At 45.2% G+C, this 26,485-nt stretch overlaps 1 protein-coding gene across 1 annotated transcript in view; it reads right to left on the bottom strand.

Moving 5' to 3' along the window:
* Positions 1-414: 414 nt before the first annotated feature.
* Positions 415-26,485, bottom strand: part of RAB5C (RAB5C, member RAS oncogene family) — a 466,724-nt gene continuing 440,653 nt past the window's right edge. Inside the window, exon 6 of the mRNA XM_069634471.1 lies at positions 415-4,368. Within this exon, the coding sequence (XP_069490572.1) occupies positions 4,253-4,368 (116 nt within the window). The 3' untranslated portion in view covers positions 415-4,252. The remainder of the gene's footprint in view (positions 4,369-26,485) is intronic.

Here is a 26,485-nt window from a genome sequence, read left to right as displayed (position 1 = left end):
AAAGCTGGAGAAATAGTGCGACCATTGATGGTTGAGATATTCCTGGAAAAAAAGTATGGCACATGCTGCTAAGATAAAGAGAAAATGCCACTTATCTAACAGAAGAATTCAGATGAAGTACAGCTCAAGAGATCTATCAACTCTCACTGAAAAGATGAAGTCAGATATGGGCCGCAGCCAGTCATACTTTCATAGACGCACCTGCATAGGTATTTGTGGGTTGCTCTACTTCAAAATCAATGGACTCCCAATTAACAACATTTCTTTCAACGCAGCCTTTCAATTATGAAGTTGTATTTAAGTATGTCCAATAATCAATTACATTTAGAACGTTGATTTGGTGAACAGCAAAAGTGGTCGGATACAGAGTTAACAAAAAAAAAGTTTGTGGGAAAGCAATAATTGTGATAAACATTGTTAAACGCAAGAAAGAGGTTTAATTTAATACCTCCCTCCATATTTATTTTGAAGAATTACATGTTATTTTTCCATAATACAGATGGTTTCCTCTCACACAGACAAATAAGACAGTTATTCAAAATGTTATCCGTCACTGTATATGGGCAAACCAGGCCAGCTTGTGGTAAGAGTGAGTCGTTAACATTAGTGGTATCACATCACTTCATGAAATTCTCATCAAGGTCTTGCTTTTTTCCCCAAACATGTCATTTGTGAAAAAGAAATCAAAAATACATGTGGGTTTGCAAATGGATCGTTAATGCATTAAACCAAAACTGAGAAGATAGGCTGTACATTTATCGTGCTACTTTGATACAAAATAAAGAATGGAGGCTTTCAGTAGGTGCCATATAAACAATATTGATCAGTTACTGTTGGAAAATACCATACAAAATATAGAAAAATGAAACAATCTGCCCTCCCTGCTTTCAGTACTCACAACTAAGATTTGGTCAAAATACATTTTCCCCAGCAGCCTTGAAGATAATGAAGAATGTTTCTCTTAAAGGATAGCTCATGTGATTATAGCAGGCCACCCTGTCGTCACTTTTGGGAAAGTTGCACAGCTCCTCTGCTCAGGAACACTGGTAGTCAATGGACCATGTCACAACAGATCAGAAGGTCTAGTAATACCTTGAAGGTCTTAACTGTGATTTTACCAAAAACCTTTTTCGATGGATTTGTTAGCAAAACAAAATCCATTGAAAAATTATTGTTTTATTGGGGTCCCCCATTAGCCATTTCCCCATGTTTTAACCACCCAGCCCAGCCCCCTGCCCACCAGTTTTAACCCCTTAACCCATATATAAATATTTTTTAAATTAGACTTTTTGATAGATTTTACTCTATAGATTGAAAAATGTTTTTCAGTAAAATCACTGGATTACAGCGGGGCACTCCGGTTTGTTTAGGTGGTCATTGCATACTTAACAAATGCTTACTGTTGGACAATACGTCTTCCAACTGTTCTTTAATGGTCAAAACATGTGTTACTTCCAATGGTTCCTTAATGCAATTCACTTCAATCTCATCCTTCCCAAAAGCTATGCCGTTTCAAGTGAGCATCTGTAAGCCCACAAACTGATAAAACCGAAATTGTGCATCTTTGTTGGAGAAATAGGGTCGGAACAGGAGGTAAATGTTATTTTAAAATGGCCACACCTAATTATCCACCATTTGCTTATGCCGACTGATCAAATGGCAAAACAAGAAGTGGGCATAACATTGGAAGCCAGCATTTTATTATTTTAGTTAAAGGAATGGGCAATTTCACAATAGCAAGATAAAGACAGACCCAAACATCTTAAGAATTCATAATTTACAAGTGTAACAGCCTGATGGTTCCTCAAAGAGGCAGTATGATTTGTTAAACAGAGGCCCAACAAAATAAAATATCCAATCAGGATCAGCGAGGTAATATCTACAAGGGGAAACCAGGTTACAGACTTTCTGCAATGTTTCAGATATTTCTTAGTCAACCAGATTGCCACTTCGTTATAACTCAAAATGGTCTTCATGCAAATTTCCCTGGAGTGTTAATCAGATGTTTACAGACAAGATAGCCCATCAGAAAGAATGGTTACCAAATAACATCTTTTTTTTAGTGAATTTGATGGCTGGCTATCACTACAATTAGCCAAGTGGTGATCGTCCAGTAGAATTCATACCAACTTACCACAGAAAACACGAACGTCCACCTAATCGAAACCTTTCTCAATCTACTGCAACAGAGACCTAAGCCTGTGGCTTTACTCCAGATGGACACCAAACACTTGCTGGACTTTCAAAGTCATGAACCTTTGAAATTCTGTTTCAATGCTACCCCCCAAGGAATGCACAATGCAGTTTTATTAAGTACAGTCACCAGCACAATAAATGGGATGATGGCAGTGAACAGGGGACAAATGAAATTGCCTACGTCCGACAAGTTGCTGTTGGGTTCAGTGACCGCTCACTTCAAATGGTGTCCTGTACAGGAAACAAAAGCATTCCAGAAAAAGCATGTCCTTTTTCAATAGTATTGTTGAAAGAAAAGGTGTTCATAAATGTCCTTATCCCATAGGACTAAAACAGGCCTGGAAGGTACCAATGAGCGCTTTCAAGTTTCCCTTACTTTCTGTGCACCATCAGAGAAGAAGCCCATGTGAGGAGAGCCTTACTTGCCAGAACGCTCATCTGAACATGGAGCATGAATCACAAACTAAATCTCCAATATGTAGCAGATAGTGTGAGATCCCAGAGTGCACTCTAACCGTAACATCGAACAGTAGCTATATTAAGAGGACACGGGAGAAAAGACAAGCTTTCAGAAAATAGAAGTAGAGTTTGGGAAAATTCATTTGAACTACCCAACTAAGGAGATAAAAAAAAGGCAAATCAGAAATCTGGAAAAACAAGTTATCTGAAGCAAATGTCCGATTATTTCACCTGTACAAACTGGCTTTTGTTAGATGTTAACTTGATAGTAGTTGCAGTTCTTGACCAATAATGTAACTGTATACCTATTAACAGGCTTGAGAGCGCATTTGTAGCTTCTTTTGATGTTTCTTTTAAGGCTCAATGTGACTGTTGACTGGCAGAGTTATCTGCGCTGTATTAAGTGTGAGAAGACATTATACGGGCAATGCAGCATGGAAAGGCAGTTTTGTCATTATAACCAACCCATAGCCTCCAATTGAGTGCTTGGGGCACATTAAATTGCTGTGCAAGAACACCAGTCTGACATGGGTACAGAATTGCTACATTTCAAATTGAACGCTTGCACAAATACTAACTCTGAGCCCACTGCTCAGCACATTTCATACTGCTGTTTGGTGCAAAGAGCTCCTCTGAAGGAAAAGCACCAAGTCCACGAACCTAAGTTTAGCTCCCTTCAGAATCATCTTCTATTCTGCACTCCTACTCCAGACCACTAAATACTAAACACCATACATCGAAAAGACCCCCAAAAGAATAAATGATAGTCCCCAAAAATACTGTTCGCTTTGTTCTTTGTTCCTTATTGGTCCTATGGCGGACGCATTTGTGCCAAATACAGCATGGTATGATTACCACTGTTACAAAAGAGCATAGGGCTTAATATGGAATATTTCAATTGCATTTATATTCCCACTAGCCAGAGGTTACATATGGCATATTTCCGCATTTTCGGAAAAGGTAGCCATCTTGCACTTCAATCAAGTAAGCTCTACCCAGGTTTAGGAGTAAAGTCTTCTGTTCTTTAACAGTACGAAAAAAAATCAAGTAACCATTATTGTTTATTTTGCCAAGAGGGTTCATTCATGATGCAGTCCTCATTTTCACAACAATTATTCTTGAATACGATTCTGCCCCAGCCTTCCTTGGTTTCAAAAGGTCAAAATGACAGCAGGGAAGCCAAAAAGACAAAGATAATGTCAACCCCTTCTCACCCAATCAAACCCACTCAGTGTCGCCCACACTGGCTATGAAATGAGGATGTTTTGGAAGTAGGGTATTCCTAGGGTGGTGGGTGCGGGCAGGGGAAGACCAAAACAAGCCGGGACACTGTATCCACCACCAGGCAAAGGGAAGAGCAAAAGTTCATATATATTAAAAAAGTGACTTAAGACTTAAAATTGAATTAGTATTTGTACAGAAAAGTGCAGGTGGAATACCCCCTCCAGTCAATCAGAGGTTTACGGAGAAATCACAGCAGCTGCTCTGCCTTAAGTGCGATTGGTTAATGCTGATTCCAGTCAGGTCATTCTCTTGTTGATGTTTTTTGTAGATTTTATTTTTTGGACAGAACATATTTGGATCTGGGACAAAAGGCTCAGTTACTGCAGCATGCGGTCCGGTGGGGTGGGTTGTTCTCCTGTAGGTCCACACCTCTATTTCGCCCAGGGGCACCAGGAGTGTTCTGAGGCTCATTCTTGGGCAGTTTCTTGGCTGCAATTAACAGAGTAAGGGGACAATTTAGGACAAACAGGTGGTGACAATTTTAGACTATACAATTTCAGCAACATTAACAAAATTGCAAGGTAAAGAATTAACCACCAGGATAGCAACGTCTGAATTAACACCACAGTAATGGGAGCTGTAACTTTTCCTTTAAAAACAAAAATAACTTGATAACCAATAGAAATGACCACAAGAAAAAAAAAACACTTAACACCACACAATAGAAAAGCATCTGAAAAGTAAAATGCATTGTAAAGAAAGCTGTTCCAGGTGTTTCCATGAAGGAAATTAAACTTTAGGAACTCCAACTGAGAAGGGCTTTTCCCTTTATTAGACAAAAACGTGACAGATTGTGTAAACTTTGCTAAAAAAAAAAAAAGTCAGTAAACCTCCAGGATCTCTAGGTTTTGTGTTATTGTAGAGGTCCTTGTGTGCAATACAAAGTACTGAGAGCACAGCTAGTAGTTTTAATCTGCAGCCACGCGTCTCAAAATGCCAATAGAGTGTGCATCTCTCAGACAGTTAAGCATCCAACATCAAAATATAGTTGCTAACGTTTAACTTGAATTGTATGCATTTGAGTTAATCTAATGCTTTGAACCCGGAACGCATAACAAGAGAAACAGTAAGCGGAGCAGTCCAGTTCAGTGCTTTACGATGTTAGGGTATCTAAATGAAGTAGACGAAACAGTGGTGAAAGTGGAAAACGGGAATACATAACAGCTGTGTGCCAAGTGCAAATTACTCCATGTGCTGCACTCAGGCAGGACACCCCACTCTCTACAAAGGTCGCAACATTATCGTATGGTATTTCATGCTGATCCAGCCACAACCTTAGCGTTCTAGGAGTACAGCTGCTTGTCCTGAGAGCGGTGTTAGGATGAATTCTCAGAAATGTGCCAATTCCTTTCTACCTTAGAGACACCAAGCAAATTCGCTGGATTTTGAGGACTTGAATTTTTAACCTGGAGAGAGTGAGACCCTTTTCCCCACGCTCTCATGTATTTTACTGTGATTTAGAACACTTTCTTTTGGTTGTGGAGTCTGACAAACTCCATAGGCATCATCTTTTACAGTATGTCACACAGCACCTTCAGTGCAGTGGCACTTCCCCCAAGGTTTAAATACCTTCTCTCGGATAAAAGTACTGTTTCCAAGAGCAGTAAAGTGAAAGTGACTTTCTTACATTTGTAACTTTCTAGACCCAGCACACACTATCTTACAATAGGGTGCTGGAGGGGTTACTTAGTATCCCCTTTGTCTAGCTTCTCATGTAAAATTGTTATGCTACCCTTTCCTTGATTATTGGCTGGTGGCAGTCGTTTACATTTTACTACTGTTGTGTGTTTTTACGCAGGCTGCGTTAGCCCGCGTAAAAATGTCAAAATGGCCCTGGTGGTCTTTTTTTGCCATTTCTTTGTGGAAAGGTCCTTTTTGAGATTTACTCTGCGCACCAAACCAGGTTTGGTCCCTTGTTTTTTTTTTGTCTTTGGCGGGATTCACAAGTGGCTCCAGGGTCTCTGGTGGGGCAGGATGCAAGGGAGGTGCCCGAAACTCCCTGTGCTTAGTCTCCTAGGAGACAGGAATGCACTCTTAGGTGACCGGCCGGCTGGACAGCCACCCTGCTGGGTGACCGACAGCTAGGCTGGAATGAATGGGAGAAACCTGCATAAAAGGCAAGGCTTTTTGGCTTGGAAGGCAGAGACGACCAAGATGAGCTTGGAAGACACGCCTGCTGCAACTCCTGGACCGTTGGTTTGCCCGGTGAAGCCCTGCTGCTGTGCTGAAGCTCCAAATTCATATTGACAGAGACGCCACTGCAAGGACGACTTCTCCCTTTGAGTTGGTAGGACCAATACACTCCAAAGTAAGCCACCTGTATATCCTCTCGAAGCTGGTTGAATTTCCACTGCAGTCGCTGCTGGAACCGAATAGCCAGGGAGAGGAACACCAGATCGTGTGCGTCACTTTTAAGATGGCCAAGAGCTCCAGGAAGATCCTCCGGGCTCTCAGGAAGCAGGACTGACCGAGCCTGAGCCTACTCAGAGTGCGGGACCCCAGATGCAAGGAAAGCCCATCTCGACAGCCAGGAACTGCAGTGTTGCTATTTGCGGTAGACGTGAGGAGCTGAAACACCGAAGTGCCACTTGTTTAAAGATTGCTGGTTGCGGTTGGTGACTGTCCCATTGCAGTGCAGGAGTCCCCAGACATCCTCCCTCTTGTCACCACGACTGAGGCACAGGACCACACCAGGATCTGCAGAGCTGCACAGGAACAGAAGCCACCTGCCACACTTTTCTTCAACCTAAAGGTACTGTAAAGTCTGAGAGAATTTACCTCTTGTTGTGCCACCTTGCTTGAGCTCAGTTGAGACTGTTGCTCTTGTCGAATTGCTTGCAGCTTCTTTCCCTCACAAGCCCAATCAGCTTGCGGCCCTACTTTGATTTCTTCTATCCTACAAAGACTTTTTAAACATTGTGCAAGACTTTCTATTTACCTGCAAGAAGTGCTTCAACTCACCTTGACTTTTGCTAACTTAACATTATCTGGCCTGGCTCCCTGAATGACTGAATGACTGCCCTCTTCTGCTTATGCGTTTCGCCTTCCTTCCAGGAAAGGTTTGACTAACTTTGCATGGGGGGCAAGAGGGGGGTTACTTTGAAAGTACTTACCTGCTTAAGAATAACTGTAAATACTGGTCTTATTCTGAAACCTCTTTCTTTGACATACAAGAATATTCTAAATGCAAACAGCGATATATTAATATCAATAGCACCCTAGCTACTGAAGTCACATGAGGGTGTAGGAAATGTCTGTATGCCATCCCAAATGGGTATTTTCCGATTTAGAAAAGTGTGTATTTTGAAGTATATTTGTGTGTTGCTTTATATTACTCCCTTCTGAAGAAGGCTTACTCTAACTGACTGATACATTAATAATTGTTTAATCAAGAAACCTTGTGTGTAAGAGTTTATTTGAATACTCTGTGTAACTCCCATACAGCTCACATTGACCCCTCTTGAGATAAGCCTGGCTACTCAACCACACTACGAACCTGTGTAGTACAGACTAATACCAAAGGTTGGGTTCCTATTGCCAGGAGGTCAGGGTTGTTGTAGTGCACCCAAATGGTACTGCATGCAATCTTGCCCAACACTGGTGGCAGGCAGTGAGGATCTATTGTAGAGTTATTACACTAGGAATTTACTTTGCTTGTGTTCAACTAAAAACCTTCACAAGGCTAAGCTCCACTAGAAAAGCAATTGTAGCATGCCAAATATTGGAGAACTTCAGTCAGGAAGCCCTGATCATGTTAACAGAGCAACTGAATGAAATGTGTAAAGTCAGGAGTCTCCCTGTTAAAGGAAAGAAAAATGAATTGCAAGATTGTTGAATAATCAAAGTCTGGGTAGTAGGCCTGTCACACCTACTAACCCAGGAAATGTGGAAAATGGTATTGGGATGATAATGCAGAGTAACTCTGATGTCTTAGAAGAGTCAGAAGAGGGAGAGGAGTCTCAGGAAGAGAGCCCCTCTTTGCCTTAACAGCCCCCTCTATCTCAACCTTTAGCCACTGAGACGCCACAAGGTCCATCACCGAGTCCAGAATGTGTGTCTCTTGAGAAAATGAGACTCAAGTTGGAATTCAAAAGATTACAGATCCAAGCTGAAACCAAACATCAGGACATCAAACTTAGGGAAATGGAAATGCAGCATGCTCTTTAAATGAAGAAATGGTCTCTTGAAAATTTTTCTATCCCAGAGTCCTCTGGGTCTTCCAGTTCAAAGAGGCCTCGCATGCCCAAAGAATCAGTGAGTATGTATGATGTGAAACTTGATATTTTGGATTGGTTGGGTGCTTTTGAATACAATTATGGGATTCAGGGTTTCACAGGGAATCAGTTGATTCCTTGTCTTTTGTCTAGGCTCCGCCAGGTTGCAAATGATGCTGTAATTGAGGTGAGGGTACTTGAAAGATCGGAGTATGAAAATGGGAAGCTAGCTTTGGTAGCTAGATTTAAAAAGACTGATGGTACCCCTTGGGCTACCTGGGTGTGTGAATGTTTGAAAAACCTAGATGGTTGGGTTAAGGGTTACTGAGTGAACACCTTTGAAGTAATGAGAAGAACAAGTTACTTACCAACTGGTAACGTTCTTTCGACTGGATGTTCCTCCCACGTATTCCTCATCTTTGATATACATATCTCGCCAGCTTCGCTGCTTCGGAAATGTTTCTCGGCAGAGGGCGCTATATGCACGATGATGTGGCATTTATGTCCCTCGAGGGCCGCTGTGGCGCGTCGACGTCACCAGTACCATAAATAGCTTGTGCCGCACCTGTTGGCTTCAGTTCTGTTTTTTTTGTTTTATAATTCAAGGATCCATCCAGGCGTGCCCCAGACTGTAAGCTCTTCGGGAACGCAGAGTGTAAATCACATACATTGTACAGTGTGGTAGGATGGGAGGGGCGATGAGGAATACTTGGGAGGAACATCCAGTCGAAAGAACGTTAGCAGTTGATAAGTAACTTGTTCTTCAAATGGATTGCGTCCTCCCACATATTCCTCATCTTTGATAGTCTCCCAAAGCAGTGATCATTTTGGAGGTGGGAGTACTATTTAGTACTATCATGAATGGAATGAAGTACGGCCTTTGTAAAAAGGCCTTCTTGGGAAGAAGAATAGTCTAAGCAGTAATGCTTAACGAAAGTATGAATTGACGCCCAAGTTGCAGCTGAACAGATGTCAATTACAGGGACTGCCCTCTGAAGAGATGCAGAAGTTGACATGCCCCTCGTGGAATGAGCCCCAAGCCCTTCCAGCGGTTCCTTTCTAGCTAACCTGTAACACTCCCCAATAGCTAGAGTAATCCAGCGGGATATAGCCTCTTTGGTCACAGCCAAACCCAATTTAGGACCGGTATAAACCACAAAGTTGGTCATCCTGGCGTAATTTTGCCATTCTAGCTATATAAAAACTCAAGAGCCCTTTTTGTGTCTAGTCTATGCAACATCTCCTCCTCTTTGCCCAAATGAGGATGAGGGTAGAAAGTTGGGAGTGTTATTTTTTGTGACAAGTGAAAGTCAAACTACTTTCGGCAAGAAAGATGGTTTAACTCTAAGGACTATCCTTATGGAAGGTAGTATACAGAGGTTTCCATGAAAGAGCCTGCAGCTCACTAACCCTGCGAGCTGATGTTAGTGCCACAAGAAGGGGAGTTTTCAATGTGAAAAGTCTTAACGGGCAGGAATGTAAAGGCTCAAAGGATATACACGCTAAAAACTAACAAGATTCAAATCCCAAGCAGTGACATGAAATGGTACTGGGGGTACACGTTAGTGAGCCCCTTAAAAAATTGGACAATCACTGGAATTTTGAAATAGGAAACCTCTTCAGAGGAGCGCTTAAAGATGGAAAGCGCGGGTAGGTATCCTTTTATTGTTCCAATCTGGAGAAACAGGAAACCAAGCACTATAGGAGTGCCACATTGAAAGGGGTCCACATTGTTGTATTTGCACCAGTTACTGAACTTATTCCAATGACACCAATACAAAGACTTGGTTGCTGGCCTTCTGGCTGAAAGCAAGATCTGCATTACGTCGTCTGGGAGGTCCCAATCCTTATATCTCAGCCTCTCAGAAACCACACGTGAAGGCTGAGTGTCTTGATGTCTGGATGGAGAACCCAACCTTCCTCTTGCGAGAGACGATCCTCTCTTTGTGGAAGAGATATTGGAGGGCAGATAAATGTCCAGCAGGTCCGGGTACCACGTCCTCCTGGCCCAATCCAGAGCAGTGTTTTACTGAACATTCTCAACCTCCCGATTACGTGAGGAATCACAGGGACTGGAGGAAACGCGTACAGGAGTGGAAATTCCCAGTCCACCACGAGCGCGTCTCCTAGAGCTCCTCTCGGAGGAAATTCCCTTGCGCAATACTGTCCGCACTTTCGATTGACCTCGGTCGCGAACAGATCCACCCGAGGGCTTCCCCAAACGGTGAAGTTCTCTTGAAGGACTTCCTGAGCTAGTACCCACTTGTGGGAGACTTTGCTCTGTCTGCTCAGAGCATCCGCTGCCGTGTTCTTCTCTCCAGCTAGGTGAACTGCCAATAGAGAGATTCCTTCTTGTATTGTCCAGAACCAGAGCTGCATTGCCTCTGTACAGTGGTGGTGACCCCAAGCCCCCTCTCTTGTTGTGGTAGTACATGGCCACTGTGTTGTCCGTCATCAGGACATTCATTCCCCGGGCAGAAAGGCCTTCAGTGATCGTCTGATTGCCCTCAGCTCTAAAAGATGGAGGTGTAGTTTGGACTCCGATGGAGACCAACGACCGCTGATTGTCAGTTTGTTGGTGTGGGCTCCCCACCCCGCGAGTGAGGCGTCCATCACTAATGTTATCTCTGCCCATGGTTGCCAAAAAGATGGTCCTTCGAGAATCTTGTCCTCGCAAGCCTACCAAATAAGGTCTTGAGCCACTCTGCTCGGAACCTGCAGAAGATCTGACATGTTCCCTGAAAGTGTCCCGAGAGCCCATTGAAGGATTCTCATTCTCAATCAGGCATCTGGCACCAGGAAAATGCAGGATGCCAGGAGACCGAGCAACCTCAAAAGGCCGGCAGATGTTGGGCATTCTGGAATTTTGTTACCATCTGCTGAATGTGTTGAGCTCTCATCTCAGGAGGCGAGGCTTTGCCCGAGGAAGTATCCAAGACCGCTCTGATGAACTGGAGTCTTTGGAATGGTATATGGGACTTCTTGTAATTAGAAGAAGCCCAGTCTGTGTAGGGAGTGGCAGGTGATACTGAGATGTTCCTGGGCTTGCTCGGGTGAGCAAACCCCGATCAGCCAATCGTCCATGTAGGGGTAGACGTGAACACCCCCCCCCCCCGACCCCCTGAGACTTGCTGCCACAGCTTGGTGAAAACCCTTGGGGCGGAAGTCAGCCCGAATGGCAGAACTCGAAACTGAAAGAACCGCCAACTGCGAACCTCAGGTACTTTCTGTGCTTGAGATGAATTGGCACATGAAAGTAAGCATCCAGAAGGTCCAATGATACCAACCAGTCTTGGAGTTGGAGAGCCTGAAGGATCTTTGAAAGGGTTACCATCTTGAACTTGTCCTTCCTGAGGAACGTGTTCAAGTTTCTTAAATCCAAGATGGTTCTCAATCCTCCATCCTTCTTGGGAATGGGAAAATAAGGGAAATCCCAACCCTTGTTCCTCTCTGCTACAGGTACTTGTTCCATCGCACCTTTCTCTGGCAGGATTAAGATTTCCTGCACAAAGAGGATGTGGAATTTTGCCAGAGCTGGTGAGCTGAAGCACTTCTTGCAGGTAAGTAAAAAGTCTTCCACAATGTTTAAAAAGTATTTGTAGGGTAGAAGAAATCAAAGTAGGGCCACAAGCTGATTAGGCTTGTGAGGTAAATAAGCTGCAAGCAACTCACAAGAGCAACCGAGACAAGTCTCAAATGAGATCAAGCAAGGTGGCACCACAAGAGGTACGTTCGCTCAGAGTTTACAGTACCATTAGGTTGAAGAAAAGTGCAGCAGGTGGCTTCTGTTCCTGTGCAGCTCTGCAGATCCTGGTGGTCCTGTGCCTCAGCCGTGGGGACAAGAGGGAGGACATCTGGGGACTCCTGCACTGCAATGGGTCAGTCACCGACCGAAACCGGGAAATATTCAAACAAGTGGCACTTTGGTGTTTCAACTCCTCGCACCTAACGCAAATAGCAACATTGCCGTTCCTGGCTGTAGATATAGGCTTTCCTTGCATCTGGGGTGCTGCACTCTGTTGGGGCTCGGTCAGTCCTGCTTCCTGGGAGTCCAGAGGATCTTCCTGGAGCTCTTGGCCAGCTTAAAAGCAACGCACACAAGCTGGTGTTCCTCTCCCTGGCTATTCAGTTCCAGCAGTGGAATTTCAACCAGCTTCGAGAGGATGTCCAGGAGGCTTACTTTGGAGTTGATTGGTCCCACCAACTCAAAGGGAGAAGTTGTCCTTGCAGGGGCTTCTCTGTCGATATGAATTTGGAGCTTCAGCACAGCAGCAGCAGCAGCGCTTCACCGGGCAAACCAATGGTCCAGGAGTTGCAGCTGGCCTCTCTTCCAAGTTCTTTTTCGGATTCCTTCGTCCAGTGGTCGACTCTGCCTTCCAAGTCAAAAAGCCTCACTTTTTATGCAGGTTTCTCCCATTCATTCCAGCCTAGCTGGAAGTCATCCAGCAAATCACCCAAGAGTGCATACCTGTCTCCTAGGAGACTAAGCACAGGGAGTTTCTGGCACCTCCCTCGCTTCCTGCCCCCGCCAGACACCCTGGAGCCAGAAGCAAGCTTCACTCGTGAATCCCGCCAAAGACAAAACAAACAAAGGGACCAACCCAGGTTTGGCGCGCAGAGTAAATCTTAAGGAGCTTTCCACAAAGAAATGGCAAAAAAAGAAGACTGGGGCCATTTTTACAAAAATGGCACCCATGTGTGCTTTACCGTGGCTGCGAATGCAGCCTCTGGTAAAAACACAACGGTAGTAAAAAGTAAACTACTGCCACCAGCCATTCATCACAGAAAGGGTAACAAAATGTGTACATGAGAAGCTAGACCAAAGGGATACTAAGTAACCCCTCCAGCAGCCTATTGTAAGATAGTGTGTGGTGGGTCTAGAAAGTTACAAATGTAAGTAAAGTTAATTTCACTTTACTGCTCTTGGAAACAGTAGTTTATCCAAGAGAAGGTATTTAAACCTTGGGGAAATCTGAAACACTTCCCGTGCCACTGCACTGAAGGTGCTGTGTGACACAATGTAAAAGATGATGCCTATGGAGTTTGTCGGACTCCAACACCAAAAGAAACAGTTAAAAAATAACAAAATACATGAGAGAGTGGAGAAAATGGGTCTCTTTCTAGGTTAAAAATTCAACTCCTCACAATCCAGCAACTTTGCTGGGGGTCTCTAAAGTAGAGAGGAATTGGCACATCTGAGAATTCTCCCCAACACTTGTCTCCCCATCTCCCCCAGACTAAGGGATGAGAGGATTGAATCCACCCCTGGATGAATCTCATTACTCCAGTCGGTCATATTTTCTGGAGAGACCATCAGCATTTTGGTGATGACACCTTGACCTGTGTTCTATGGTAACATCAAACCCCTGTAGACTGATTGACTATCGTAACAATTTAGGATTCTCCCCCTTCATCTGCATTAACCATCTCAAGGGTTGGTGGTCTGTTTTAATTGCAAAAGTAGATCCATACAAGTATGGTCTAAACTTCTTCAAAGACCACACAATGGCAAAACATTCACGTTCTATGATTTCCCACCTTGTTTCAGGGTCCTTCAGTTTTCTACTGATGAAGCAGATTGGGTGTCCACTGCCTCTCAGCCAGCTGACTCAGAACTACACCTATAACTGTATTGGAAGCATCCGTTTCTACAATAGAGGGTTGGTTGTAGTCAGGAGCTCTCAGGATTGGAGCTTGACAAAAAGGGCTTTCTAGTGCACCCCTCATTCCACTTGACCTTCTTGGGGAATTTGGGTGACGAGATCCCATTCAAGGGAGAAGCTATGGTTCCATAGTTCTCAATGAAGTTCCTATAGTAACCTGTGAGACCTAGAAAGGCTCTCACTTGGGGTTCAGTAGTAGGGGTGGCCCAATCTTGTACAGCATGTTCCTTGCTAGGCAATGGCCTTATTCCACGTCCTCCTACTTCATGTCCAAGGTAGACCACTTTACTCAGACCAATTTGTCATTCACCTGCCTTTATGGCCAGATTGGCCTGCTCAAGAGCCTACAACACATATCCTAGGTGGTCAACATTTTCTTTCCAAGTAGGGCTGAACACTGCAATGTCATCCATGCATGCCACGCAGAAGTCCTCCATTCCATTCAGAACATGATTAACCATCCTTTGGAATGTAGCAGGTGCATTCTTTAATCCAAAAGAACTCAACTTAAACTGGTTGAGGCCTCCTGGGGTTGAAATCCCGTTTTCTCCTTGGCATGGCCTGTCAGAGCTATTTGCCTATAGCCTGAGGTTAGGGCAAATATACTGAGGTACTTGGCTGATCCAAGTTTGTCCACCAGCTCATGCGTCCTAGGTAAAGGTCTCCACGATGCCTCCGGGTTGCTGTGCGCTCAACACATGTGAATAAATAAAGGATGGGCATCAGTCATGGTGACTGCATTTAGAGCTCTATAGTCCACATAATCTCAACTCCTTGGATCCTGCCTTTGGCACTAGTACAAGAGGACTAGCCCATGGACTATCCAATAGATGGCTCTATTACCCCAATATCAAGCATCTTCTTAACCTGTTCCTTTATGTGGGTTCTTACATGGTGTGACATCCTGTAACCCTTGCTTTTGACAGGTAGACAGTCACCAGTGAGAAGCTCATGCTGGCCCCAAGGGGTTAAGCCTGGTGATAGTGAAAACAGAGGGGCAAACTGATTTAACAGAATGTTGCACTCCTCCTATTCCAGTGTCGGATCACAAGAGAGATCAACTCCTCTTGGCAGAGGCCATTTACGACTGTCCTCACACCTAGCATTTCCTGCTTTGCAGCTTATCATTGTTTCCTTTGGCCTCTGTAGACCAGGTTCTTTCCAAACCCTACAATTATGGCTTTGGTGTGATTTCCTGGTGGAGGGAAAGGCCTTCCCTTCTGAGAGGAAGCGGTTATTCCAGTTTGGTAGCTTTAGCCAGGCTTGATTTTAACTGTTAATTCTGGTGAATTTTCCCTTAGCATACAACAAACTTTTGGGATCAAATCACAGCTAAATACTTATTCAAGATTTTAAACCATGGGATCAAACAATTACAAGATGGGTTACTCTCAATAGCAGGCCTCTGAGATTGCAAACATTTGATTTCAGTTTATACATGTTTAAAGTTTAATCAGGCAGGCTCCTCACAGCTGTCATTCAGGCGGCACAGGGTACTGCACCCAGATTTTGACAGATCCACAGACAGGCCACTTTTGCTGTGGAAATCCCTTTATGCTTTCAGCTTTCTAGGACCTTGCAAGTTCACAATGATTTCTTAAACTAAGTGAATTGTAGCACCCAGTAAGAATTTTGGATTTTTGAGGGTGCTTTGTACCGGCATTCTGCAGTTTCAGCAAAAAAGAAAAAGTGATTTAAAGCAAGATTTTGGGTTTCCTTTAGCAAAGCACTGCTTTTTCCTTCTGTACTCCATTTTCACATGTTGTGGAGCCCAGTGAGATGTTTCAGGAGTGAGATATCCGTTCCACCACTGCATGGCAGATTGGGCAGCCATCTTTCTGTGCTTTACAAAGCGCGATTTTGAGAGGTTTTGGCGCGCACCAGGTTTTTGCAGCCCTTTTAATGTTTCTGGCACCATCATAACAGTGCTGCAGCATAGCAGAGCAAAAGTGGGTCAAAACATCCCACACAGTGACTCTCACTGGCTTGTGGGAAGGAGCACTCTCCAACCCCTCCTTGATTAGGGCTTATGGACATCTAACCGGGTGACCATAGCGTAGCTCAAAGGGGTGAAGCCAACCCCTTCTTGTGGGACTTCTGTTTGCTTATAGAGAGGGGGTTCTTCTAAAGCACCTATCATGCTCTTTATAGTTCAATTAAACCTCTCCACTAACCCATTGGATTAGATATGGTAGGCTGTTGAGAACTTGTAGGTCACTCCACAGTTTTTCCCCATTGCTTGCATGTAGTAGGACATAGAATTGGTCCCCTTTCTGAGATAACCTCCTTAGGAAAACCTATCCTGGTAAAAATACCAAGTAAGGCCTTAGCCACCCCCTGAGCAATAACAGTCCTCATAGGTATGGCTTCAGGACACCTGGTAGCATGGTCCATCACAACCAATATAAATCGGTTGCATGAAGATGTGGGAGGGTCTAAGGGACCAACAATGTCGATTCCCACCCTCTCAAAAGGGACTCCCACCACTGGGAGAGGCACCAAAAAGGTGCCACGTTCTTGGCTCCACTCTTGCCAAAAGTCTGATAAGTGTGACAGTTTATACAGACTTTATCTACATCAGACCACATCTAAGGCCAGTAGAAATAAAGATAAATCCTTTGATTGGTCTTCTTAAAACTTAAGTGACCAGCTAGAGGAATCTAGTGGACCAACTATAGAAACTGTGGTCTTACCTCCTGAGGCACTACAATTCTTCTGTAGTTCCCCTGGGGGAGACTCAATAGGTCCACTGTAGAGGAGGCCATCCTCATAGTATAACCTGCGCTTCCCTGGCTCTTGCCCTTCCAGCTGGGAAACTGACTGTTGGCAAAGTCCTTCAAGAGTAGGACCCTCTTTGACCTCTGCCCTACAGGGGCCACCTTCTGCAACAAGGTCTGCAGCTCAGGATGGTGTTTAGGATCCAGATCTCCAACAGGGGGAAGGTCTTATTCCAGCAGTGTCAACAGTAGCCGATTCACCATCCTTTGGTGGTTTCTCACACTCAGCTGGTGGAGAGGTCACAGGTGTGACTTTGATCTGTCCACTAGCAGATGTCCTGGTTTTGTGCACAGGAGTGCTACTTCTCCTGTGTCCTGAGACCTTGTGTTTCCCGGTTGTCTTTTTTACTGGAAGTAGAAGTTTACTCTTCCTGTGGACTGGGTGTTTTAGGTTATTCTGTAACAACCCAATGAGAGTCATCTAAAGTGAGCTCTCTGGCCTTCCTAGTCTGCTCTTGCTTCCTTTTACTGGGAGATCTGGGAGTGCTTGATACAACGCCAAAAGTTTTTAAGTCATTCCCCAACAGAACTCTCCCAGGCACCTCACTTTGTACACTGACAGGTATTCTTACAGTCATATTGTTGCACATGAGATGAGAGCTGGTAGTATTGTAACTATCTGGAAAGGGCCTCCAGCAAGCTTAGTGGGGCCTTTGGGTGCCTTAGCAACATACTATGGTTTGAAAAAGGTTTCATCCACCACTGTGATGCTGGCCCCAGTGTCTCTAATGGCAGGGGTCTCCTGAACATTTACAAGTACACTGTCCTTGTAGTCTTTTGTGTTATCTGGAATAGTTACACATCTAAATTCTGCTGTTCCCACAGACACTAAAGAAACACTGGCTGAGACTCCAATGGGGTCTTCAGCCAATAAGTGAAAGTTTCCACTTGCCATATGTACTTCTCCCTCAGGGATGGAGGCTAAGGAGGCAGTGTGGACCCTTGAAGGTTTACCCTTGCACCTGGGACCCCCTTTCACATGGTCAGTAGACCTACAAGCATAACATTTACCAATGTTTTCTGGAATGGGAGTTTCTGCTGACCTCCCTTTTAGCACCAGCGGTTTCACTAGACTGACCTGGTTTCCCAAATGGCTTTCCCTTTATATTTTTGGGGCCCTCTTTTGACAGATTTGGTTCCCGGTGGATTATCCAGAGGCCATTTTAGAAAAGGAAGGCAATAGCCTAGAGCTACTGTTTCCAGTGCCCAAGCATCTGAAGTAATACCCCGCCATTCGTTCAGATGCTAAGATATTCTGCCTCTCACCGGGGTCTTGTGTGTCAATGCCTCAGAGTGGCTTAGAGGTGGCTGCAGCAGTGGCTGAGGGCAAAGATGCCGCTGCTGGGGCTGCTTTAGCACCCCTTCCTCATCCAGCACGAGAGAATTTTCTTTGTCCTTTCTGTACGGCCTGTCCTCTTCCTCTACCAACTAAGGAATAGTAACGAGAAGGACGACCTCTCCAGGAAGATGAGCCTGAATAAGTTTGCCGAATGGAGGCACTAAGGAACTTAGCTGCCGCCTTGGAGGTTTGCAACTTCTCCAGGCTTTCATCCCCCTTGCTGCCGAACAACCTTGATCCGTCAAAAGGCATGTTGAGTAGCCTAGCCTGCACGTCTGGTGCAAACCCTAACTTTCTCAACCACGCAAATCTGTGCAGTGCCGTGCTTGCAGCCATGGATCAGTTAATGCTGTCAGCAGTATCCAATCCTGATTCGATAAACTCTCACATCGCCTCCTTGCCATCCTTAACTATATTCAAAAAGCATTCCCTTTCCTCGACTTCTGGAATATGTACGCCTATTAGGCCTGGGAGGCAACTCAGGGAAAACCCTGGTAGCAGAGCTTCTAAAGCCCCTCCGGGACCTGGAGGACCCTAGTAAGGAGCCCCCCGGTCGCAGTGCCCTGAAAGATAAGGAACTTACTGGCCGTCTTCTTTCCGTCGATGAAGAGTTGGAAATGCGATGGAGGAACCCTTCTGGGAGATCTCCTCCCACTGACGAAGACGACGCTGAAGTGCCCAGACCGAAAGGGAGTTGCAGAAGAAACACGTGTCCTAACGGTGATCCGGACCCAGACACTCCAAGCAGAGAGAATAGGGATCCACCCCAGCAAAGCGACGTTCGCAAGAGGAACAAGTGGCAAATGCCAAATGATCCGGCATAGACTGAGGACTACGCGACTGCAGAACTGGAATAGGAGAGAAGGACAACGGGAAGAAAAAGGTCTTCCCAGTGATGCTAGTGTGTCCAGCCCCGACCGTGCAGAGAAAAGGACTGAAGGCCGATGCGCGGGGCAGAGCTAAGGAGGACGGGGTTATGGCCACGTGTGGTACCCCGCATTAAAAAAAAAGGACATTATCAACTTGATTTTTTTTTTTTTTTCTTTCACAAAAAGTGCTCCGGTCCCATCCCACAGGACGGAATTTCCCAAAAGTATGGAGGAAAGGGGACGGGATGTAGGAGTAGAACTTATTTTAGGATAGCATAGTTATACTCAAGGTAAGTAAACCCTTTATATTTTTGTAAGGAGCTACCATCAACCTAAAAAGGTAAGTATGACCCAGTAATACTTATTCTGGACAGGCTAACATTTAATTATCCTAAAAGGAATAATAAAGTGAAACCAACAGCATTACTTTTGGGGAAGAGGCACAACCAAGCCACATTTGAGTAAGTAAGAACTTTTGTAACTGTGCACCCTCAGAGTTAGCTACCAACCAACTTCTTTTACAAGTAAGTTGGTTTCAATCAGAGGCAGTAGAGGAAACCTAGTGGTCTAGGTGCCAGCTGTAGGCAGTGTGAGATAGGGTTCAGTTGCAGGCAAAGTCAGAGTTCCAGAGGAAAACTGTTCAAACAAATAAGTATTTCACTTTAAAGTTAGTTGAGGGTCCATGGACTTCAGGTAAGACGCCATACAAGGATACCGCAGGGGCCTGGGTGAACTGGGCGAGTGGCCTCCCATCACAGAAAACACTGCAAAGCTATACAGAAATCACAAAGGCTTAGGGCAGGTAAAGTACCTCAGCCAACAGTACCTCAGCACAGAAGAAGAGTTGCAGTCGGAAGACTTCAGGATATGAAGCCAAAAACCCAGTCGATTGATTCCTTTGTCAAGAAGACAGGACTTTGGAAGGACTTTAGCAGCAGGGATCATGTAAGGCTCCAGGCAAGAATTTCCTTTGGACTGGATGCGGCTTTGTGGATTTGGCGCCTTTTCAGGAGCACAGAAGGAACAAGTTACATGAATATTCCCCATCGTCGGGTCGGGAATCCTAGGTAAAAGAAAAAACAGTTTAACTTTCACTTACAAACTGCATTTCTCCTCTAAACCAATCACTGAGCTCTGGGTCATACTGTCCCCAGCCAATGACTGCCCTCTCCCTAAGCCCCTCCTCTGGTAGCCAGCTTCAGATTTGGTAAGCATGTAAAGTGGCAGTATGGTCAAGACGAACCGCAGAGGGTATGGTGGGAGGGTTCACATGTGAATCCATGCCAGACCCATGCTGGAGAACAATAGTTACAGGCAATTAACTTGTTCCTTCTCCAGCATGGGGTCTGGCATGGATGCACATGCTCATGAATAAAGACTACATAGCAGTCGAAGATTACACAACCACGGGCAGTGGCAAGGCTCAACAGAAGCAATTACTCTTACCTCCGGAACAGGCTCACCTTGAAGCGAACAGGTTGCTTTGCGCTGCTTGGCCGAACCTTGACTCCTCTCTGGAATCCCTGTCGAAGCAATAGGAATCTGTGCGTGAACCTCCACGTAACAGCACTGCAGCTGTTCAGGGGAACAATCGAAACAGTCCTTTGAGAAACTGTTTGACGAGACAGTGGAACCAAAGAGAAGACCGTTCAGGGACATGGTGTAGCGGGAGATAGCCGCCAGATGCACGTTGATAGAGGCGTGCGCCAGCCCCACCTTGGCCAAAGACAACAAGTACGGAAGGATCTGCGGGGCAGTGAACCTCAGATGATTGATCTTCTGCGTCGTGCACCACGTCGCAAAACCCTTCCACTTGTGCCCGCAGCACTTACGAGTCAACAATGCTCTGACCCTGGCAAGGACCTCCCTGTAGTCTGTCGGCAACTCGTACCCTCAGAACTATAAGGCTGCAGGAGCCAAGCTTTCAGGTTCAGCGACCCTGGGATATGATGTAGGATTGCGCCTCTTTGGCGAGCAGATCCATGACCGCTGGCAGCTTGACCGGGGGCACATTGACAGGCTGACAAGATCCGGGTACCAAATCTGCCTCGACCACACCAGGGCAACGAGGATCATCCTGCATCGGCACAGTTTGAGTTCATTGGTGACTCGCAGCAGGAGAGGCAACGGAGGGAACGTGTACAGGAACAGGCCTTCCCACGGAAAGGAAAATGCAACCCCCATGCTCCTCGGCTGGTGGAACCTGCTGGCAAGTTTTAGGCATTTGGAAATCGTCACCGTCATAAATAATCGATCTGGGGTCTGCTCCACTTGAGGAAGTCCACTTGATCCTAAGTTTCCACTCGTGGCAGGAGCGCAGCCCTCTGCTGAGGGAGTCGCTGATTGTGTTCTTGACACCTGCCAGGTGAAAAAGGATGAGGAGCGTTTCTTGGGCGACAGCCCAGTGCCACAAGTCATGTGCCTTTCTGGAGAGCGCTGGGGATCTGGTGCCCCCTGCTTTCTGATGCCAGACCACATACTGGAGAAAGCTTGTTTTAAGCTTTCAGTGAGTTTACAAGTGATGCTTTACTGGCTGCAATGCTGCTGTTTGTAAGTGGTTTGCTCCAAAAGCTTCATGCCTTTTGTTTTTTGAGCAATCTGAAAAATAAATACATGACATGGGTATATGGAAAGACCCTTTCGAGCACACAGCTGGGGAAAAAACAGCAGCATCCCAGGTAGCTTGTTTGTGACGTCTTTATTTAGGGTGTGAGTGGAACAAAGGGGGAGAGACAGTAACAGTAAAGTTCTAGATAGTCACTGATGTAGTGAGTGACATGTGAAGTAGAGCTTAACAGTTGATGCTGGTGACCGGCTCTTATTTTGGCCTGAACCCCCAGGAAAAAAAACCCTTTACACAGTAACGGTGTTCGGAAATGTACATGGTGTAAGACATGTATCCACAACATGGTGTAAGGCATGTAGCCACAACGCCACAAACATCAGAAAGAACATTTCCTCTTTTGGATGTGTTCATGTTACGGCAGCTGGTCCAGAAATCTAGTTTTGTGGTACTGATGGTGATGATTCCAAGCATTTTTAAAGGGACATATTGAACATGCACTAAGAAACTAATATTTATCGTCTTTGTACATTGGCTTGCCTGACATATGATACTCAACCTCTTAATTAAAGAGGGTTGTTCTTCAACATCAATTTGCCACCCACAATACGTGCAACGGTCACCCCCACTGGCCTTACACAAACCTCTGCATGCATTTGCTTGTGGTTCCCAGGGGTGTCTTAGGAATTTCATTAGGTGTCTACAGTATAGTGAAGGTGGGTGTGTAAATCACTGGCTTGAAGTTTCAAGTGAAACTGATATTCTGAAAGCTGTCTCACTCCAGGAGTGACTCGCAGTGAGTGACTTGTAAAGAAAATCACACATACTATTACACAAATACACAGGAATACCAGGAAGCGTTGCAGTGCCACACAGTGCTATTCTGTTCAGAACCATTCAATGGGCACTAGTAGAGAGCCATCAAGCTCTGCCATTTCCTGTTGACCAAAGCACTGTGTGGTTAACCTCGTGCCATTTTGCGAAGGTCAATGAGGGTGCGTTGCACGTGATGAAGACAATTAAATGTCACAATAGGCAATTTTCATTTTAAAATATTATCAAGCATGTTCAGCTTCACATTACACGGGCAAGGGTAGTGCAGGTGGTTTGTGACATTATTTCTTAGATGCAAGAATTCTTCAATGTCTTGACTTTACGAACAGAAGACATTCAAGCTGCTTGACCAGCATATTGTGTATAGGTTCCGCCCCCAAAGACCCACACAACCGAGCCAATAACAAGGGTTGCACTAATACTATTATGTTTTGCACCCTTTCCTTTACAGTTTCCGATTAACCTGAGACACTAAAGGGCTTGATTATTAAAGATTTATTTTATCAAGCAAATGGTGGCCTGAAGAATGACTCAGGGGCAACACATCTGTCTTGGAAGCAAGACCAAGCATAGCAACATAGATTCGAATCCTGGACCGGCACCAAGAGGCTTTTATAAAAAAAATATATTAATTCATTAAATGATGTGATGTGATGAATGTGAGCATCTCTAGTTTTCGCCTGCTGCAGAAACTGTGGGACACTTACAATAACTTGTTCTGTTTACATGTGGAACATTATGCAACCTGTGTAGGGTGCACGGTCTACCACAATGGTATTTACATAAATGTGTATACCTTTCCTGCAGAGGGAGCATAGTGTGGGACATGAGTCGTTAACCTCTGGCTCGCCACATGCTTTAGACTCCAACCAGTCCTACTAAGCTTAGACAATGCTGAGGGATCCTGGGGGTTTTCGTCACCAGCCGCCATTGAAACCTTATTTAATGCACACAAATTTTGCATGCATTAAATGACGAAAAAGCTACTGTGTGGTGCTTGCCTCTGGTGACAGCATTGTGCCGAAAATTATATGTTGGGTATGTATCGAGCACTAACCTAGCTTCGGGAAGCAACAGCGTGCTTCACAATAATGGGGGAGATGGAGAAGGTTAGGGAGCAGAGAAACAGGTGAGTGGGAATAAACAGGGGAGGGAGGGTAGTTGTCAGCATTGGATCTGCAACTAACAAGGGGAGGAAACAGTGGGGATCTCCTAGTCTCTGGTATGGTGGGGAGTGGTTAGTGTATGGACATAGGTGTTTGGGAAAGGAGGGTCTTGTACTCCTTCTTGGACTGTAGAAGCGAGGGGGCAAGTCCAATGTTGATGGGGAAGTGTTACAGAAATTAAGTGTGCTTATGGTGAAATGCACCATTTCACAGAATGCCTTGAAAACTAAGGCACACGACCTGCAGGACTAGTGCCATTTTTTTTAGATTTCTCTCAGAACAGTCGGGACGACTCGGATTCGCTCAGCAACACCCAATGCAGAGAGCCAAGCGAAACATCAAGCTGCACAGTCATATACACCACTACGTGGACACCAGACGCAGGCACGGCAACCCAAGCACGCCCCACTCTAATACACAAAGCAGAACAGCCATCATACTGCAGCTCTGACCTACAATAATATTCTGTCAAGCTGGTCTCATAGCAAATCTCTTGCACTCCCTATGTTCTCCTGTCCTCCCCAGCACCCATCCATATGGCTGACCTTGAGTTGCTTAGTGGAGCACGCCCAGCCCACCCAACCTAGCTCAGCCTCGACTTATTCCAACAATCAAGTCCAGGAAAATTGCTAGTAATGCGAGGTAGTTGGTGTGATGTTCCCTGTCTAAGGAAGATCACAGATTGAACACCTCCAGATGACCCAGCATCTGCCCCTTAGACAAGCACTGAAGAATCTGTTGTCAATGTCATATGAGGAGACTGTTCCAGAAAGGGGGTCCCCGCCGAGAAGGTTGAAGTTCGACCACAGATGGAGGTTGTGAGTCCTCGTTGGGGAAACCTGAATTGAGACCAGGTTTGTCTGAGCGTCATCTGTGAATGTTTCATCTTTAACCTTGCTAGAGGAAAGGCCAAGACGTAGGAAGCCATTAAGTCCAGAATCCTCTAAAACTACTATGCTGACCTGTGGGTGGAGATCAGCAATGGGGAAACATGTAGGCACCAGGTCCTTCATCCTGTCAGTTAGAAAGACTTTGGCACTATGTTCAATCAGAAACCCAAGAAAATCAGATTTTGCAAGACCTTCATTGAGGAATTCCTCCAGTTCACGGACAATCCCAGTTTGAAAAGAAGCTGAAGTAACACATGCATTTGTAAAGCTGCTAGGTGACATCTACGTCAATCATAAGGCTGTGCGCTGAAGTTTCAATATGATGTGCAGCGGCCTCCAACAGGCCCTGAGCCAGAACTCTGGAATCAGATAAACCGGTCTATAAATGGTCATGTGCGTCATGGGTAATTAACTGTAAAATTCCGAAAGCTGCTTCAGAGTTTTAGGTTTTGCGCAGCGAGCACCACTTGGAAGATGGGAGGGGGGCACGTGGTTAGGGGAGATACCTCCAACACCTGTATCGAGCATCTATCTTTTTGTTGATGTGCTGGCCTGTGTGTGCCTACTCCCATACTTCCCTGGCCTCAGCCAAAATATCCTGAACGATCCTGTGTCTTCAAAGTAAGAGCTCTAGATAAAGCCCCTGCTTGTAAGGTAGGAGATGAATGTCTAAATAAGACATAAGAACAACTGCCATAATGCCTGATTGACTAAGGGGACTTCTCTTGTGCACATCCCCCACACCTTTAGTAAGAATTTTAGCAGGTTGGACCAAGCGTAAAGCATGCGACACAGGCTTTGGCTCTTTAGGCTCATGATGATGCTCCACTGGAAGAGCGGTTGGAGGCAGAACCTCTAACCAGCCCCGGGAGAGGGGCAGTACTTCCATTGGTTTTGGAGGCTCTAGTGGTTTGGGAAAAACGTCCTGAAAGAGGTCCTTAAAGCAAGTCTTCATTGGGTCTAAGTGCATAAGGTTTTGGATATGGAAGAAAAAGAAAAAAAAAAGAACTTCAGAAGAATGTCTTTGCTGTGGAGTTGGAACCGGTCTGTCAAACAGATTATGCCTCTATGATTCAGTTGACACTAGCTTCCAAAAGGGCCCCCCCCCATACACGACTAATGGTGCCAATATAGCAGGAAGAGATCATCGGTGGAAGTGGCACTCTCGGATTCCAATCCGTTCTTGGGAGTGTACATATTCCTCCCCAAAGATGCAGACGGCAAAGATTTGGGCCTAGCATCCACACCAGCCGCAGCAGAAAGCGCAAACAAAATGGCAGACACTGCCATTTTGAGATGCTATGTGGCGACATGTGTCAGATCTGAGGAGGCCATGATGGGTTTGGCTGTTATTTTAGGAGCTTTCAATGGTTCCTTAGCACTTTTTGAGGTATCCTCGATAGAGCCGAAAGATGTAGACTTTGGTCAAGCTTCTGTCGTTTTGCTCTCTCAGACTGGTCGGTACAATATTTAGCCCCCAGCCCTAGCTGACCTATACGCCATCAACCTTGTTGCCCCTCATCCCCAGAAAGGCTAAACCCACTTGCCACCTCAACACTTGGTTCACCGCAGACCTTCAAACCCTGTGCTTAAGAAAACACAAGCGGAAGCGCTCTGAAAAAAACAGCCCACAAAGCTGCTAAAAACAGCCTTTAACAAAATCGCCTAACAATACAAGCAAGCGATCACAGCTGCAAATGCCCAATTATACAACACTAGAATTGAGAATGCCAACGCAAACTGTAATTGTTCAAAATCCGCAGAATGTGACACCCACCACAGCCCCTAATCCATAGAAGAAAATAAAGACGAAACGTGGTGCACAAACATTGCAAATGCTATGTGCAAGAAGAACACGTTACTTACCAACTGGTAACGTTCTTTCGACTGGATGTTCCTCCAACGTATTCCACATCTTGGACATTACATGTCAAAGATGTGGAATACGTTGGAGGACACAATCCATTCGAAAATCTCCTTGCTACAGAAAGAAATTGAACAGAAAAAACAACCCCCTCCTAACTCCCCCCACACCCCTCTCTGGTCCCCCCCCAAAGTATACCCAGCACCTGCCTTCAAATTCAGGCAATTATCTGAGGCCGAAACAGCCAACATCCCAAATTATCTTAAACCCTTCAACTGTAAGGGTGTCATCTGCCCAGCAGCTATTATCAGAGACTGCTCAGAGCACTTGGTGCCATTCATCACCAAATGTATTAATGCTTCCTTCA

The sequence above is a fragment of the Ambystoma mexicanum genome, chromosome 13 (genome assembly GCF_040938575.1).
Source record: "Ambystoma mexicanum isolate Mex_15411 chromosome 13, UKY_AmexF1_1, whole genome shotgun sequence".
Lineage (NCBI taxonomy): Eukaryota > Metazoa > Chordata > Amphibia > Caudata > Ambystomatidae > Ambystoma > Ambystoma mexicanum.
Note: the sequence above shows the minus strand (reverse complement) of the source record. Positions and strands in the feature narration are given on the sequence as shown.